Source organism: Heterocephalus glaber, unplaced genomic scaffold (genome assembly GCF_053883595.1).
Source record: "Heterocephalus glaber isolate CG9 unplaced genomic scaffold, H.glaber_assembly_v1.0 deba00001733, whole genome shotgun sequence".
Taxonomy (NCBI): domain Eukaryota; kingdom Metazoa; phylum Chordata; class Mammalia; order Rodentia; family Bathyergidae; genus Heterocephalus; species Heterocephalus glaber.
In genome coordinates this window covers 8,307,769-8,327,012 of record NW_028258444.1, presented here as the reverse complement: position 1 = coordinate 8,327,012, position 19,244 = coordinate 8,307,769, and the positions used below count along the sequence as shown (strand labels likewise).

At 35.2% G+C, this 19,244-nt stretch overlaps 1 protein-coding gene across 4 annotated transcripts in view; it reads right to left on the bottom strand.

The window, feature by feature from the left end:
* Positions 1-13,516, bottom strand: part of Redic1 (regulator of DNA class I crossover intermediates 1) — a 110,038-nt gene extending 96,522 nt beyond the window's left edge. For 3 of the 4 annotated variants that reach the window (XR_015446879.1, XM_087199941.1, XM_087199942.1), the window contains exon 1: positions 1,717-1,782. Coding sequence is in view for 2 of the 4 variants with exons in the window: in XM_087199941.1 (XP_087056067.1) it covers positions 1,717-1,782 (66 nt within the window). In the remaining 2 variants the exon portion in view is untranslated. Of the gene's footprint in view, positions 1-1,716; positions 1,783-13,200 lie in introns of those variants that run through there. The other variant, XR_015446880.1, reaches the window with a different exon arrangement.
* Between the last annotated feature and the right edge of the window lie 5,728 nt (positions 13,517-19,244).

Genomic DNA, 19,244 nt, shown 5'->3' with positions numbered 1-19,244 from the left:
TACAAAACAAATCACAGAAAAACATATGCATTCATCTTTCATTTGAGTGATTTACAACCCCAAATTGGGAGTTAAATGTCTTTAAAAGATCACACATTGGTTCAGCAAGGAGATAACCTTTAGGACCTTTAGGATTACTAAGTCAATAATGATGGTCTCTTGGAATTAAGTTGTTACTTCTTAAAGCACTATATTTTGTGATAGACAAAATCAAAATGTGGAAGACAACACAATTATCACTGAGTATGATAAGGAATGGTACAAAACCCTTAGAACCCTTAGTATGTAAATTATGGTTTGGGGAGTCAGTAGGGGGCAGACAAGAAGACAGGGAAAGTTTCTTAAGAAATGATTTCTAAGGGCCGGGGATTTAGCTCAGTGGTTTTGCCACCTGCTGCGCAAGCACAAAGACCCGAGTTCGATCCCCAGTACCAAAAAAAAAAAAAAAAGAAATGATTTCTAAGATAGGGATAAGTCAGACTTAGCCAAAGAGCATAGTAATAGAAGGTTTCAGGAACAGGGACAGACAGTACAAAGATTGTCTGCAAAGGAGTGTGCCTTCATTCTAGAGAATTATGCTCACCCCAAATCTGTGTTCTTAGGAAGGACAAAGGTATATGACAAAACTAGGCTCAATTTTTCTGTCAAGTCTCACATAGTAGAAACAATAAGAAAAGAATCTGAAGAAAATAAGAGTTTTCAGAGACTAAGAAATCAATTATAGCTTGAAAATAGGAACAATCAGAGAGACATAAATAAAATCGAAACAATGTGTCAAAGAAAGCATGGGAGGAGTTTCTTTCAATGTGAAAGGAATGGCAAACTGTCAATGATCTATTAAAATGCTGGAGTGAAAGATACTCTTTCAATTCACTGACATTGTTGACATGAGCAACAGCTGTACAGTGCAGCAGGCTGAGATGTCAATCAGAGGTGAGAGGAGGAAAGAGAAGGGACCAAGGGAGAGCAGCTACCATAATTGTCACTCGCTTTTCTTTACATTTTACTACTTTTGGTCATAGTAATACACTGGGTTTTGGTTTCTTATTTGTCATCCTGTTTTGGAACATTTTTAAAAAGGATATTACTGCATGGATTCTTCTATTAGTTGCTTCTTTTGCTCAATATTATGTACTTGAGATTGATCTACACTAAGTACCTGTAGTTGACACATTTGCACTGCCATACCATTATTTGGATATGCCAAAACTTAACAAAGCTATTGCTAATGAATGTTCATGTTATTCCCTTCCATTCCTCCTCTTTCTCCTTTCTCTTTTTGCTATTTTAGAAGTAACAGTGACTCAATCCCCAATCCCTAATCTTGTACATGTCTTCAAGTACACATGTGCAGAAGTTTCTCTTAGACACATACTGCTCAGTTGTAAGTATATGCATGCTCAAATTTACTATGCGGCATAGTCAATAATAACACAAGATAAATAGAAGTAGAACTTAGAACTCAAGGCATGACAGTACTGTATAATCCAAAGAGGATTTAAATTAGAGTGCTAACACTATGGGTAGTGAGATATGGCCAGATTTATGATATATCTTACAACTAGAAAGACTGCGAAAATCAACAATTATCTTGAAGTCAGTCAAAACTGGTTGGAAGACAATAATCCAGTTTCACTTATGTGAATTTATTAATGGTAAAAAAAGTTTCAGAACATTATTTGCATAAGGCTAACACAAAAACAGTATTTTCCTTACCTTTTGCTTTCTTTTTTCCTGCTTGATCAGAACCCTGGTCCTACAAAGGGAGCAAAGATAAGACATAGAGAGATTACAGATTTGGTTTCTGAGATGACTGCCATTTTAGTTAAACTAAAGTTTTTAAATTAAAATTTAAACCTGTACTGATCACTGTAATATTTCCTAAAAAGAAACTATGAAAATGTACTTAGGAAGTTGTGAAGTCTAAGGTCAACCTATCAACAGATTTGGTGCCTGGTCAGGGCCCATTTTCTGGAGCTCATAGATGATGCTTCTCATTGTGTCCTTGCATGGTAAAAGAGGTGAGCTATCTCTCTCTTTTATAAGCACCTTAATCCCAATTTTCTTAGGAAATCCAAGATCTGATTAAAAACACTCTCTGTTTAAAATGAATAATTTAGCACAAAATTAAATCTGAATTACAAAAACAAGATAAGAGAAATTAATGCACTGAAAAGGATACACCAATGTAACAGTCTCAACTGATAGCGATACTCTTGGACAACACCACTATTTTCTTTGTATTTCAAAATTCTACTGAACTCAAAAGGGAATAAAAGAACAGATAAAAATCTATTTATGATCTAAGGAAATGGGAAGCTTATTTCAGCTGTGACCTTTATGATGAGTGAGAAAAAGTATCACAGCTTTGGGCCTACATACTGACAACAGAAATTTATCTCCTACAGTTCTAGAGGCTGTAAAGTCCAAGACCAACGTGCCAACAAGATCAGGTGTCTGGTAAGGATCCATTTTCGGGTTCATAGAACATCGCTTGTCACTGTGCCCTCACATGGTGAAAGATTGAGCTATCTCTCTGGGGTATCTTCAAGGGTACTAATCTCAATCAGGGAGGATTTTGCTCTTATGATCTAGTCACCTCCCAAAGGCCCTGTCTCCCAATGCCATCACCCCTGGGGTGAGTATCCCAACATATGAATGGGGAGGGGGACACAAATATTCAGACCACAGTGCCTTTTTAAAAAAAATCTAGTCATTATGGATGATCCTTGTGCCAAAATAACAGTGCAATATTTAATAGTTATAAAATGTTTAGTCTATCAATAATAGTAGAATGTTATAAAACATTCTGCTTATCTTTTAGATATGTTTGAAAATATAGTGTCAAATTTAATATTTATGTAAGAACTATAAGTAAAATGATAAAATATATCTGAATTATATGAGATTATATAATATCAAAATAACTGCCAATGATGAGTACTAAATATCTTGCATTACTCTAATTACTTCAGACATTGTACATGCATAAACTCATTAAATTTTCACAGCAACTCTCTAGGGTAGGTTCTATTTCTGAACCCAACTTACTGATGAGAAATTAAGGGACAGAGAAATTAAGTACTTTGCCCTAGGTCACACTGCTAATAAGTGATACTGGCAGGACTCAAATCTAGGAAGTCTGATTTGGAAAATTTTAACCAAAACTACCTTATACTGTCTCAAACACAACATCTGAGAATATGCAAAGATGTTCAAATGCAAAGATGTTCACCAATGGTTCTCACATACACCATGAATGACAGATATTGAATATTCTCAGATTCCTTCACTTATTAAACTTGTCATTTAACATATCTATTAGCTATGTCTTAGTTGTTCATTTTGCATTTATTGAGCAAAGAACCCCTCATCTTCTGCTCTATATGGCCTTACAAATACACTAGAGATTAGTTTAGTCTCCATCATTTTTTATTGCACAATTAGTTCAATGTTATACAGCTCTACAAAACTGGGGACAAGTCAAAGTCTAAATATATTCTTCATGTATACATAAATCAATTTTGTCCAGGCTGATGTTCCATTATCTAGGACATTTCTATAGATTCTACCAAATTTTGGGCACTACATAATGCCCACTCCTGTGTGCATGAGAAAAAACTTATGAAATTAAGCCCAATAATATCTAGATCAGCCTACTAATAACTAGACCACAGTGAAAGTGAAAAAGGATTCTGACATATATGTCAAAAGTCAATTTGAGAACATTTAAAATTATTATTAAGGTTATCTCTGTTATTAAAGTACTGTTTTTTCATATAATCTAAATGCTTTGCCCAATATAGTGACTCTTAATTACATGCATTAGAGATGACTGCATCAGTCAGAATTCTTAGTTACAAACAAAAGGAAAGCGTAATTGACTGATTCAAACAAAAATAAATACTTATTAAAAGGAAATTGAGTAGGCAAAAGACCTGCTGAGAAGGCTGAGGAACCAGAGTTTGCACAAAGACAAGACAGTCTCATCAGCTGCAGGTTCATGCCAAAGCATGCCACAACTGGCCTCAGAGGGACAACACTGCTGCTACTAGTGAACAATGGATAACATTGCCTGTACCATCTTCACTCCTGGACAGTGAATTCCACCCCTGGCTGCTTTACAGTCCCTTCTTTTTGATTAGTAACTCCTGACTATCTCATCTACTTTCAAGACTGAGTGTGCCAATATAAGAATGACTAGTTTTCAGGATTTACAGGGACATCTAATTATCAGCTGTTACAATATCCAGTCCCAGGCCCCTCCCCCATGACCCCTTCATCCTGAGAAACCTAGAAGCCTCTAAACCTGTAGTCACCTCAGGTTCCAGAAAGAAAAGAAACTAGAAGACTGCCCTATTATGAGCTCACTCTCAAGCACAGGCAATAATCTCAGGGAACCACATCCTCCTTGAAGCAGAAAGGACTCCAGAGAACTACAGAATTGAGAGAATGACTAACCAAATCCCGACCCATCTCAACTAATCCTTAAAAGCTGGCCTCATGATTTTTTGAGTGGGTTACTCTGAATCCCTGCTTCAGTGTGTGTCCTTTTCAGTTATCCTAGTTGAAGATAAACCTATCTATGCCTCACATTGGTACATCCTGCAATTCTTTTTCTGTGACATGAATCAAGAAGCTGAACTGAGCATGGTAGTTCACACCTGTAATCCTAGCACTCTAGAAGGCTGAGGCAGGAGGATCACAAGTTTGAGCCCAGCTTGGACAACTTAGACCCTATCTCAAAACAAAAAATATTTTTTAAAAAAGGTGGGAGAGGTAGCTCTATGTGAAGGTCCTCGGTTCAATTCCCTGTCTAAAAAAATTTAAAAGAACTTGTTCAGTGGGTCAGTTGAGGTTGCTATATCCTCTTTGTGGGTTCTCCTCTGGTCACAAACGTAGGGCTCAAATGATAGGTTAAAGATTACAAATGTCTTCTAAAAAGCTACTGTACAATAAAGTAGCTGATGATTATGTGTTTCCTAATAGTTGCTGTATATGGTTTGCTTAAAAAAATAAGATAGTAATGACTCACTAAAAAGTAAGAGAACTATTTGAAACTTTATATGTGATAAAAAAATAAATCATACCACAAAATCTTCACATAATCAAAAGGACTTGCAGATGATTCCTCAGAAGTCATTCACTAAAACCATTCTACACTGACTACTATAGTGTTAAATGTGTAGCCAATTTTTAAATTTTAAAGTATTTCTTTGATTTAGTAAATTTTAAAGTATCTCTTTGATTTCATGCAACTATTTTCCAACATATTTTACTATGTGGGTAAACATTCTAAAACCCAGCTCTTATTATCACACGGGGGACATGACTTCACCTTAGCATGGTCCCAACTTAGATTTCAACTTTATTTACCATTCTACTTCAAGAATTCATATGTCCAAACAAAGCAAAATATATACACAGTACTTTTCTCCATATTAGAGGGACTTTTCCCACCATATTTTTATATTCAAAATTTCCAGTACCTTCAAGATTCCATTCAAATGCCAATTTATTCATGAAATTTATGTATGCTTCACAAAAGTAACTTTTATCAGTGTTGCTCTAATTTTTGTCTTAAAATGTGAATTACTAGAGACTTAGAGGTGAGACGGAGCACGGAATGAGGCTCATCATTTTAACAGTAATTACTCTGGAATACAGATTGTTAAATACACTACAATCATCTCATTCAATGAAAGCTTGAATGAACAATACTGGTTGCCATTATACCTATATATTTCAGAGAAAATCAATAGGCCATACTTCTTCATAGTTATTCATAGTACATTCTACAAGTTACTCATTCTAGTAGGAAGAATAAAGATATTCACTACACTATTCTTTGCTAAGAAAGAAAAATAAGAAAATGAGAGAAATATAAAGGAGACAAGGGAGGGAGAGAAGGAAGGAAGGAAGAGAAAGGAAGAGAAAGAGGGAAAAAAAACAAGAGACAGGGAAAAGGAAAACCAGGATGGCTACAGAAATTCATCAGGCATTCCTACCCCTTGCTATTCTTTCTAATAAGATTTAAAGAAAATGTTAAAGAAATACTGTTTAAATAAAAAAGGACATCAAAACAATAAAGCTGCCAAAGAAACACTAACCTGTAAATTTTACATAGACTTTCCTTAAGAATTATTGAAACTACATAGGAATTAAACAATATGGGTGTCATATTCATAAATGCCTTACATTATCAGTCTTAATTTGTTGTTTCTTTTTCTTTTCTGTTTTGTTTGCTGATTAATTTGTTGCTAGGAGTTATGTTGCTATGTAAAGAAACTGTTTCAGAATGTCAAGATTTTATAATAATATCTTAAGCTGGATTGTAAAATGTAAAGAAAGCTAATACATCAATGACCAGAAAATGAAAAACTTTCATGCTTTTTGCCACATTAAAATTAATATTAACATAAAACATCAAAATCTAACATTACTAGCTAGTGGACTTATTAAGATTCAAGACAGTAACTAGCCTAGAAAAAGTACTTACATTGGTTTTCCAAAAAACTAAAGCAGGTCAACCTGATGTGTTAGGAATAGTAATGATGTATGTTAGAATGTTATGCCTTTTAAATGCATTTCTCTTATAATATACAAAGAAGGATTTTAGAGATGTATAAATTACAAAAAGAATTTTAAAAATTGTGAAATATAGCAGCAATTCATGTGTCACTCAAAATTATAGAACCTAATTAAGTTCTCAGGACTAAATTATAGCATTTTCATATGGAAAATATTGTCCCACAGTTACAGGCTATAATCATAAACATGAACAATCTCAATCATACACTGGAAAAGATTTTAGAAACGTGAATGACACTGCAATTCAGAAGTATATTTCAGGCTGTTCATATTACCATTAAACCAGGAAGAAAATGAACATATTCATAGTTTCATTCATATTGTCTCTAAAATTTAGAAATATTCTCAGAACATTTAACATAGTTCCATTAAATTTAATAAAATAGTACTTAGATGCAATTTGGCAATTCATTTTATATTTAAAATAGTACATTTTCCACACAAACATTCCAAATAGTCTTTCTTACAGGTAGCTTACAGATTTCAGTTTTAGTAAGAAATATTATAATTACAAAAAAAAAACCCCTCAGACTTCTAAATATTTTAAAATCTTAAAGAAGTAATGTAGGCAATGAACTGAGACAAAGTTCACAGTTAAGGTTAAAGAAGTCACTAATAAATCGTATTAGTTGTTCCTATTAAAAGAAATGTTTTACTAGTAATATGTTGACAGTGATGAAAATATCCTGAAATGTGTCAAGAATATAAATTTTCAGCAACAATACTAGAATATATTAGTTTTAGCAGCTAACAATTACATCACACATTGAAAGGATCTTCATTGCCAAAACTCAATAAACTTCCAAATAATTCCATTCAACCAATTGGGTTAACCTTAGCTTTACTAACTATATTATCACCACCTAAAAATAAATAATATTTGTTCAATGCTCATTATATGTCCAGAAACACCAAGGCTTTACTGTCTTGAGTAAAAGGAAATAACTTCATATCACTAAAATCATGTGTGTATATATATGAACATGTATACATATGGATATATGCATGCATGTGTACAGGTATATGCACACATAACAATTTTATTTATGAATCAAAATATTTAAATCAGGTTAAAGATATATCTCCTCAAACATTTATAATTTACAATGAAACCATTTGAAACATTCAAAATGCTTCCTTCTAGCTCTTTGAGATACATTATCTTGAACCATTTTAAACATCCTGTTCAAAAGCACACCAGAACTTTTTCCTCTTGCATAACTGTAACTTTGTACCCATTAATCAACCTTTACCCCATCACCCCTCCACTCATTCTGTTTTCATTTAGCCCAAATATTTTCACAAGCACTCTCCATGCCAAACCACTTAGAGCAAGGATGGTGAACCTTTCAGAGCTTTCAATGATACAAACAGCTCACTCTGGCATGCAAGCCATAGGTTCACTACCACTGACTTAGAGTAAATTCCTTATTTTTACAAAATAGAATATAACAAATAAGTAGTCTGATTCTTGTAAATTTTTCTCCAAATTTAGACAACATAAAATTGTAGGACTGTTCAAATTCATTCTAATGCAAAATATAAAATTAACCAATTAAAAATAGGCCCTCCATCAAAAAAATCACAATATTCCAACACACTCTGAATGCAAAAATAAAATTTCAAAATGCAATTTTATGCAAGATTAAGAAAGCTGTCAGAAAGAAAGCTGGATTCTCACTGAATGCCTTTCAGATTTAACCACATGTTAAAATGAGGACTCTCTTCATTGTACATATGACTCACCCACAAACAGAACCACTGAACAGATTTTTTCTTTTAAAGACATTCATAGAATCTCTCCGGGCTTGTTTTAATAGAACTATTAATGGTAGCTTATATTTTGTTAACAATAAAGAAAACTCCAAAACAAACGCTAAACTGGGAATGTTCCTAGGACCACAGGCATGAACCTCGGGCAAACCAGAATGTGCATTTAAGTATTATCCACTTGTAACAGATGAAGAGATGTAGACAAAAGCCAATTTACTGTACAGCTTATTACCGTTAAGTGTCAGGCCCCTTTACTTGAACGTAACCCTTCCAAGGCTCTGTATCTACCTTTATATTGTTTGTCCATAACGAGGGTTTGCCCACAACCTGGATCTGTCCCTGTATAGAGGTTTAATAATCAACCTCAATTCACGTAACCTGTGGTCCCCACAAAACAAGTTTTAGGACATGAGTTTACTAGGCTTGAAGAATGCCTGTATACAGTTATACTAGAATCCCAACTTTTATCACTGTTTGAGTGTCTCCCAGCTATATTTCAATCTGCGTACCACTAACATCACAAACTAATAGTCACAATGCTAGTATAACACTAATCCTGAATTTGAATGGCTATCTAATGACAGATAAAACTTCAACTTCTTGAGGCCAGGGATTTAGCTCAGTGGCACCCTGCCTGCCTCGCAAGTTCAAGGTCCTGAGTTGGATCCCTGGTACCAAAAAAAAAAAAATTCAACTTCTCTGGCTTTCGAACTCACCATCAAGCACACATAGACACACATTTTAAATAATTAAATATATTTTATCTCCAACTATTTAAGCAATGTTTCTTTGTTTTTGTCAATCTGAACCTTCCTTAGAGTTGTCTTAGAATTTCTTAGTCTGAACTTCTGATTAGTCAAGCCTGCACTTAAACTATCCTATTATTATTCACATTGCCTAGTTTGTGAATAATAGTTTGTATATCATAATTATGGGCCTATGCTCTTAAACATTTTCAAACTTAATATAATTATTTTCCTCCCCCAAGACACTATAACATTTTCAGAAAGTGCCAGTTATACAGCATGTAACTTTTGGCTTAGTTGAACTACTAGATCCAGACCTGTACCTCAAAATGGTAATCTCTCCTTCACCTCCCTGCTTCAGAACTCTACCTGTGCCTTTTTATGACACTGGGAGCATTCTTCAATCACAATTATAAAAATAAACTCCTTAAATTAAAAAAGTCTTTCAATGCATGTATTGCATTGTATTTGTAGATCTATAGTTCAATCTGATTCTTAATAGCATTCTATGGCCCAAAAATTTGTTCCATCTTTATAATTTCCTTTCCTCTCACCACTTTCATTCCTTGCTCTAAATTTGGTGATTGAATAAAGACAACTGATTAATAAAGAAAATAAAAGAATCTTTTCCAAAGTTTAAAAAAAACCAATGCTTACATCTGTCCTTTCAATTTTGCATGTAAATTTGATTAGGAAAATACAGGATCTCAGGTAAAAGACAAAAGTGAGAATTATAAGTCAATAATTTCCAAACAAGTAAAAAAAAAAAACTATGTTTTTAACTCTTAGGGGCAACAAGGGATTGATATTTTAATTTTGTCAAGAAAGGATTAAAAAAAGAAAGGAGCATATTGATATCCAAAAAACTGAAGAATAGTTTTCAATAAAAATAGTCCATTAAATTAAAAAATCTGACATTATCACTGAGTAGCAAGTTTCAGCAATAGTTGGGAAACACTATCATGTGGAATTAAATCAGTTTCTGCTTCAACCAAATCTCTTTGCCCTGAGACTATGAAATGAAATCTTACGATATCTTTTAAAGATGTCCAAAAACCACAACATTAAAGCTAACCATGTAAATAATTTTTTTTTTACAAAGGAAGCTTACTTCTTCCCCAAGCTAGTTCTCATAAAAAAAGGACACTTTATGTATGATCTACAGAATTCCTAAACTGAACAGCAGCTAAAGGTAAAATGTCGTTTTATATGAGAAAAGTTGTGAAGACCTCTGCAACTGTAAAAATTATGAAGATGTTCCTATCAAATGATACTGCAATTAAGATGTTAAGTTTCTATAATATAAAACAAGAACACTGCTTCAAGTAAGCATATGCAATCAGGTTGCTACTACCAAAACATAACTTGTTATAGCCTGCTTTACTCATTCAGTTGACCAAATACGTAGAGCCCCTTATTGTAAGTGTCTTAATGCAGACCCACCTAACTGCCAAGTAATCCTTTCAAGTTCTTCAAATTGTACCTTCCTTCCCATTCCATTTCTTCTAAGTCTTGCTAAAAACTAGGTCTGCAATTTGATCATTTATTTCACCTTTTCACCTTTTGAGTATGTTTCATTGCTTCTGAAGTATTTGTTCTGTGCAATACTGAACTGAATGTTTCCGGGCTTTGGGTGATTTGATATTTCTTGGTTTAATTTCCATAGCCCTTTATTTGTGCCACTTTTACAATACTTATCTTTTATGTAGCATAGCATAGTGTTTAACATGTTCCTCCCAGCTTGAATCACTGGTGCTACAAGCATGACTACTGTTCCATGCCACCTGATGGTTCAGAGTCACCCAGCAGCAAGATATACGAATTATGTCTCTGTCGTGAACTAATGTGTTAAAGATACTGGGCTGCTATTTACTAACTGGGTGACCCTGAGCAAGTCACTTCATGTTAACTAATTCTGCTTCAATATACCATTAGTAAAACTAGTATAACATTTGTGTCTGCATCATAAGATTCTTGTTAAGAAAAAAATAAGCTATGTACAAAAAGTAACAGGGCTTGTTGTATACAATGGATCCTCCAGTTACGACTGGCCTGACATACAAAAAACTTGGGTTAATTACTTTAACGGAAGATTCACCTGCCTCTTGTTATCTATAGCATGTACTCAGGGAAACATCCAGATCTCAGCTGTATTGACTCACAATCATTTTATTACAACCAGCCCTTGGAACCAATGGAGTTCATAAGTCAAGGGTCTACTATTTTTAAGCATTATCATCAGTGATTTACCGAATTCTAATCTCAACATTCTATCTTAAGGTTCTTTTTGTGGAACCAGAATTATGTTTTTTTCCTCAAAATCTTGCAAAACTTACTGTGCTAAAAAGGTATGTGTGTGTGTGTGTATATATATATACACACACACACATACCTTTGTTGAACTGATGTTGGGTGCTCTGAAGTTGTTCTGAAGGAGCTGTGGAATTGTTCTCTGGTCAATTTACTTGTCTATATTTGAAGTTCCTAACAGTTAAAACTGCCAACCAGAAAACACCCCTGATAATAACGGAGGAGAGTAAACAGATACTCCAGATGGACTCAGATAAGGATTAAAATTTCTATTCTGTAGTAGCTTGAATCAGGTGCTAGTGGTTACTAAAAGCACTGTTGCAGACTGAGGCAACTTAGATAATTAGAGAGCCAACATCAACTATGCTTGCCTACTTTGACAGTAGAAAGGAAAGGCACTCACTTTTTCATTATCAATGTGGAACTTCACCCTAACGAGACCATCCTTTCAAGAAAAATTTATTTGAAACTACAGTTTATCTCAACATTTCTCAGGAATTTTACATTTCACTCTACAATATAACATGTTTATCTATTCTGTGGTTTCACAGCTTCCTAGTGTCTACTGCCTCCAAGTAAAGCAGCAGTACCTCATTTCAAGAACCACAATCCTAGAATACATTTCCTACAGAATATTGCTTTTGCACTCTCCAAAAATTACTCAGGATAGCCAGAAAGGTTTGTCATACATAAAAGAATATAAGCAGCACCTACATTTTAAGAATGCTTAAGTCTTTGTAAAATTGTTTCTTATTTAATATTTATGTTAAAATGACAAATTCAAACATCATATTGGAATCATGTATCAACTAAATCCTGCTGAAGGCTGTAACTGAATTATCACTTTTCTCCAAAGTGCAAATGTGCTGTCAGAACATTAACAAGAAATAATCCCAATAAATTTCTAAAGTACACTATTAATGTATTCAATAGGATACAGTAAATGCTTATGCTAAGGTTAACAGATATTGTTATAACACTTGGTAGACACAAAAGCCATGTTCCTCTTAAAAAATTTTTAAATTTAACTGTTTTATATTCTAACTATAGCACTACTGTCCTAGGTCTACATGTAACAACAAAAGTATGTAATGGCTTTGTGTTTCAATCAATTCTGTCAATGCTTTTTATCAAATGAAATTTCAGACCTACATGATTTCTACCATAGTGGACTTTAATGTCACTAGAATGAATAGGTTATATAAAACTAAATCATCAACCTATCATAGTTTGTGATAAATCCTTAAAACAAAATGGTAAATTTTAAGATAGTTATTCAAGTAAAAAGTGCTTACTACACTTGCCTTTTTAAAACAATAATTTGAAAATATGGTGATACTGCTGCCCCATCATGTATTTAAGTGCAATGGGGACTGTGCTGATCAATACTTTTCAAATTCATGCACAAAGTATATAATAAACCAGAATCCCTACCAAGCAAGGCTGTAGCATGGGGCTGGGTGCTCAGTGGGATCATCTGAGAACGAAGGACACCTGGGAAGCCAGGCAGAGCGGTAAGGAACCTCGCGCACAGTGGATCCCACAGGTGAAAACCTTGGACAGACAGTGGGGAGGAGCTGGGCTGCTTTTGTTTTAGGAAGAGGGATATGGTGCGACAAACTCATCCTAATGTGGATAATGCCTAAAAGACCTACTTCTACAAGGTTGTTTCTAACTAAAAATGGGAGCTCTCTGCCAGGGTCTAGGAAAAAGGCATCATTATAGGAATGAACGTCCAGAACACCAGGACTATAGTGTCTGGCTCTAAAGCTCTACTTACCGTGACCCCCCAACCCAGTTCATCTCTCCAAACCTTTCCAAGGAGAAGCCACTAATGGGTGGAGCTCAAATCTCGCAGCTCTGGGCCAAGCGGCACTCTCTTCTAGTCTCTCAGAACCTCCTCCCCAGGCGCAAGCTCCCAACAGCCACTGCGCCACGGCGCACCGGAAGCGCCTCCTTCCGGTCCAGGGCTCGGGGCCCCTCTTCTGGCAACCTCTAAGGTGGCTGTGAGCACCTCCAGCAGAGGCCGCACGTCCTTAGGGATGTGGGGGAGGCCGTGGGAGTGCAGTGTGTCTTGAATTCTGCTCACCACAGCTCGATGGGATTGACCACGGTTTCGTAACTCCTCCAAGGCAAGCTTAAATACATGGAAATATCTGACTTGGTCCCAGGGATAGTGTTTCAAACCATCATCACTGTAATTCTGTATTGGCTTCAGTTGTATTTTTCAAGTCAGAGCTGACTTGGAAAAGAAAAAGAAGCAAAGGCAAAGTTAACAATCTCTAACCATAAAAATTTTGTTTCCGTTACCATGAGTTATTCCATACCCAAATTCTTTACATGTTCCTAATAGGCAGTTTTAATGTCTAGTGAAACATCACACTATTGCCACTTACTATGTATTCTGTACATTTTATGAGTTTCCAAGAGAGCTTAATCAAAATTTAGCTCAGTGGTTCCGGCGCCTGTCTCACAAGCGCAAGGTCCTGAGTTCGATCCCCGGTACCAAAAAAAAAAAAAAAAAAAAAAAAATTTAATACAACTCTGGACCGGGGATTTAGCTCAGTGGTTTCCGCTGCCTGCTGCGCAAGCGCAAAGACCAGAGTTCGATCCCCGGTACAAAAAAAAAAAAAATTGATACGACAATGGAAGTCCAAAGACTTTAAAGTCCTTCCTGGAAAAAAAAAAGTAATCTCAAAACAAAAATTGGATTTTGCCATTCATTTTGTATTGTGCTTGTATCACAAGGCATTTATTTTATGAGCTGTTCTGTAATACAAGGTATGATTGAAAAACACAGTAAATGTTTAAGCTTTTTAAAAATTTGATTACAGTAAAACACATAGCTCAAAGTATTTCCTCTTGCTTCAAACACACTTAGCCATCATTCTTGACTACTTCCTGGAGTAGTTTTGGAAGTCTTTTTTTTTTTTGAAGACTTTAATGTCATTAGGAATGAATAGGTTATATAAAACTAAGTCATCACCTGTCATGCTTTATGTGATAAGTCAAATACGAAATAAATGGTATATTTTCTTTAAAATAGTTATTCAAGTAAAAAGTACTAGCTCTATTTCCCCTTTTAAAATAATAATTTGTATGATTTTAAGTGTAACTGGGACTGTATACTTTACAAATTCATACAAAAACTATATAATCAACCCAGGAGAATTTCATCCCCAAACTGGCAGTAGGATGGGGCTCAGGTGCTATGAAATGTGAATTTAAAAAAATACAGTGTATTGCCAGGTGTGGTGGCATGCACCTATAATCCCAGCACTCAGGAGGCTGAGGCAGGAGGATTACTTGAGTTCCAGGCCAGCTTGGACTACATAGTGAGACCTTGTCTCAAAAACAACAACAACAACAACAACAACAACAAAACTCAGTGTGTGTTACTGCCAAGTACTACCTAAAGGAAAGGCAGGCTCATAAAGACATTACCATGTGACTTCTGGCTCTTCCCAAAAGACAAAATGACTATGAAAGCTAAATTTTTTGAATCATTTCAAAGCATTTAGGCAGCCACAACAGCACAACTAAAAACACTCCAGAAAGAAAACTTCCAGAACTGGTTCAGAAGTGGCAAGAACGATGGGATAAATGTGTTGGAAGCAAGTGGAAGTATTTTGAGGTAAACTGATGACAATGTGAATTTTAGTATAATTTTTAAAAATTTAAACATTCACCGTATTTTTTACTAAATCTCATATATTACTAAAAAACTATATCTGTTCTATTAGTTAAAAACTAGAACTCTTGTCCCAAATACACAAAGTAAAATCTTTTTCAGTTCCCATGATTTTTTTTTTTCAGTGTATAACCTGTGAAAAATTTCGTGGCATAATACATTTTCTGTTAAGTCACTGGAATATATTACCTAAAATAGAATTATATCCCAAGGTAGACATCTTGTTTAATATAAATCCTAATTTTTATAACAAAAATTCATTAACATTTATCTATAATTGAATTAGACCAGGTGAAGTCAGCATGTTGGAGTGAATTAGCCTTCTTCATGAATGGCTGTTGTTTCTCAACAACTAAAAACATTGTGCAGTCAGACAGGAGCAGTGGCCATGTGTCAGCCTTTCCTACTTTCAACATTCTAAAATTTATTAGCTAGAAGAGGAACTGCTTTGCTAAAAGGTTGTGTATTTTTATTCTTCATTGTATGTTAAGGGTCATAAAGGGGAGGTTGACCAATTTGTTGAGGAGTCAAGAAGTGAGAGCTGAATAGGACCATCTCTTCTCCCTAACTAGAGTCATTGTTTTCCTCAGAGTCACAAGGAGGCAATAGGAATGGGAAATTGGACTAAGAAAATATTAATGAATGAGACTTGTTTGGACAAGACATTTACTTGGTTTTCCTTCATAGCAAAAGACATTTTCTTAGGAACAAGGTACTGTGTCAGATAGTATGTGTTACAGCAGAGATGTTCATCTAAAAGCTGATCTTCACGTTGTTTATGCCTCATGTTGTTATGAGTAAGGCTAGCATGACTGATAGATAATAAGAGTCTAGCGCTGTGCTATTTTAGGGCCAGTAGAGCAACTAGAGAATCTCTTGAGTCAGTAAACAGTTCAAGAAAACAATACAGTACTGATGGACTGCTATTTAATGTGTTGAGAAGGAAATTAATCTGAAATTCTTATCTTTGCCTTTACTAAAAATATGTTCTGGTGGTTTATAATCTAAACACACAATATATAGGTAATCCATATTACATAATGATATATATGTATATGTCATCTTCTTTGTTAAAAAAAGTCTGATGTTTCACAGTTTACTAGACACATGTATGTATAGTTTCTAATACATGTTCTCTGATATGTAAAATATCTAGTCCTGATGTTACATGGGTATTGGCGATATCCATGAGAATATTATTCTTTTGAGTAGAGTGGTTTGAGATTTTTTTGTTGTTGTTGGTACCGAAGATCGAACTCAGGACCTTGTGCTTGCAAAGCAGGCGACGGCACCACTAAGCTAAATCCCCTGCCTGAGAATTCATTTTTTAAGTTGTTTGTTCATTTCAAGTTCTTTTTCTAAGACTTTTTCCCATAAGAAAATGTTTGTATTTTCCCATATAAACATACTTAACAGTTGAGAAATTTGAGTGGAAATTAAACTAAGGATATTTACTATAATAACAGGTAGGGCTTTTTGAACCTCCTCTTTTTTCCCTAGTTTGGAATTCAAATTAAAGTAACCTTCTCTGTGTTATAATTCCATACTGCTAGTGTGAAAAATGAAAGAAGCACTCTAACAATCTTAATTTCTTCCATCAATATTATGTGCAGACATGTGTTGCTTAACAATGGAAATACATTCTGAGAAATGTATCTCAGATTGTTTTGTCATCATGAAAACATCTTAGAGTATACTTACACAACACTAGATGGTTTACATAAGTCACTCCACCTGTCCTCTTGGTGCAATCAAGAGGTTAACATGAGATGCATGAGGCTGCTTCTGGAATAACGTAGCATACTGTTTTACAATAAACTATTTTTAAATATAACTAGAAGGAATACACTTTAGAGATAAATATATCGTAAATACATAAACCAGTAACATAGTTGTTCATTATCAATTGTTAACTAACTGTATGTGCTATATGTTTGTAGAACCAGCAGCATGATAGTTTATTTACACCAACATCGTGACAGCAAAGCATTGCATTGCATTGTACTGTGACATTGCAATGGCTATGATGTCAATAGGCAATGGGAATTTTGCAACTTACATGACCACTGTCATATATGTGGTCCATTGTTGACCAAAACGTTGTTATGTGATATGTGACTCTATTTGTTATTCTAATTGCCTACATTGCTTCTTGTCATCTTCAATCCTTTCTTTTCATTATCTGAAGCCTTGAATCTAGTCTTAGAACTTAGGACCAACCCTGATGCTTACAAACAGGATGGAATGAAGGAGAGAAATGAAATTTAAATGATTAAAGTGAGTTCTCTACCTGAGTGGTTCAATATCAAGTGAGATCTCACAATGATCTTTTCCACAGTCCTAGCAACTGAACCTTCATTGTACCACAATTCTTATAATTAAATTTCTATCTTGATCACTTTCCTCATTCCCAATTTCTCTCACAATTCTATCATCCAAGGCATTCAAAGCTTGTTCCTGCACTCTAGTCTCATTATGAGTTGGTAAACTGGCCTACCTACAGCTAAGTGCTGTCCTGCTTGGATCATTTGTGTTTTTTGCTTCTAGATTCCCCACTTCCCTGCTTTTCCCCTGATGTGGTTGCACCTCTTTGCCAATTATGCAAGCCACTTGTCTTGACTGCCAGCTGCAGTCTAATGTAGGTATCCTTCTATGTACTATGTCGGTCTGTCTGAACATCCTGCCATCACCCCTAGTTAGGCTAACCCTGGCCCCCAACCTGTCCTGTTACAGTGTTTAGCTGACAGGAGATGTGAACAAGTGATTAAAATTGACCAATGTAAGGGAGTCTTATTTTGCTTATACTAAAACCTTGATCTGAGAAATAAAAGATTTTGACAATAACCACTGTGACCCTATGATCATTACATATAGGCTTAGAAAGTCTTAATAGAATTATAAAAATATGTTGCTAATATGGTCAAATATCAGACTTGTGTAAATTGGTCATTCATATATTAGTAAATGTGCTAAATTGAGTGTAAACAAAGAGACATGCAGTGATCCTTGTAATTAATATTGTAGAGCAAAGAAGGGGTTTTAAAAGTTTAAGAGTATTTGTACTTATAAAAGTGAAGATAGTTCTTTACTCACAATAAACTGAGTAATTGGATCATTTAACATTGAGACAGGTTTATATTCTAATACAGAGGTTTACAACTTCTCTAAAGGGCTAACAGTAAATATTTTAGTCTCTGTTGCAGCTGCTCAGCTCTGCTACTAGGGCGTGAAAGAAGCCATAGACAAGAAGAAAATAAATGTGACTGTGTTCCAATAAAACTTTTATAAAAGACAAGGAGTAAGGACCTCAAAAAGCTTTTTTTTCCTTAATTTTCCAACTCTTCTTATACACCCAAATGGTTACATTTTGATTTTAAGGCTATATAACACCATGTAAAAACACAAGGGAGAAGTAGGAGTGAAACAGTGCTCTCGTTTATTTACTAGTCACCTGGTAAATGGATCAGTGCTCTGTTACTAAAAATAAGTTACAGAGCTGGGAGGTTTTTGTTATAAGGCCAAGTACATGTACGGCTACAGAAGGAGAAGGGAGAAGGACTACAGGTGTAGTAAAGAATTATTTTCTGTCCGAGGACCAACTTCGCGCCTATTTATTTACATACAAGGAACACCCTCAATTACAATTTACCTTGTATGTTCTGAGACCATAAGGGAAATCATAAAACAAGAAAGGAAAGGAAAGGAATGGGAAGGAAAGGAAAAAAGATCCAAGTATTTAGGGTTTGATGCTTTGTTTTCCCCAGTGCCCCTTCCACTTGCCACCTTTCTTCTCTGACCCCTTTTCATATTCACTTTACATGGCTCCTCTTATCCCTCCTCGTTTATCTCCCCGGTTCCTTCTCCCTAGTCTCATTAAAGCTCTTGCAAAAGGGTTGTATATTCTGAAACTTGTGCAGGTTTCTAAGTGACGCTGAGCATGCTCAGTAGCGAGGGCAGGTTTTGTTCCCCAGCAGCTGGCCTGATTCGACCTCTCCCGAAATAGACATCTGCCTCTCTGAACTCCTGTCTAGGGATGTCATTCGTTTTTGCTCTCTCCTCATTTTCAAGGTTCAAAGGGAAGCAGCAAGGATTCCGAAGTCCCACTGCCCTCACAGCCAATGAAGGGCCGGCGA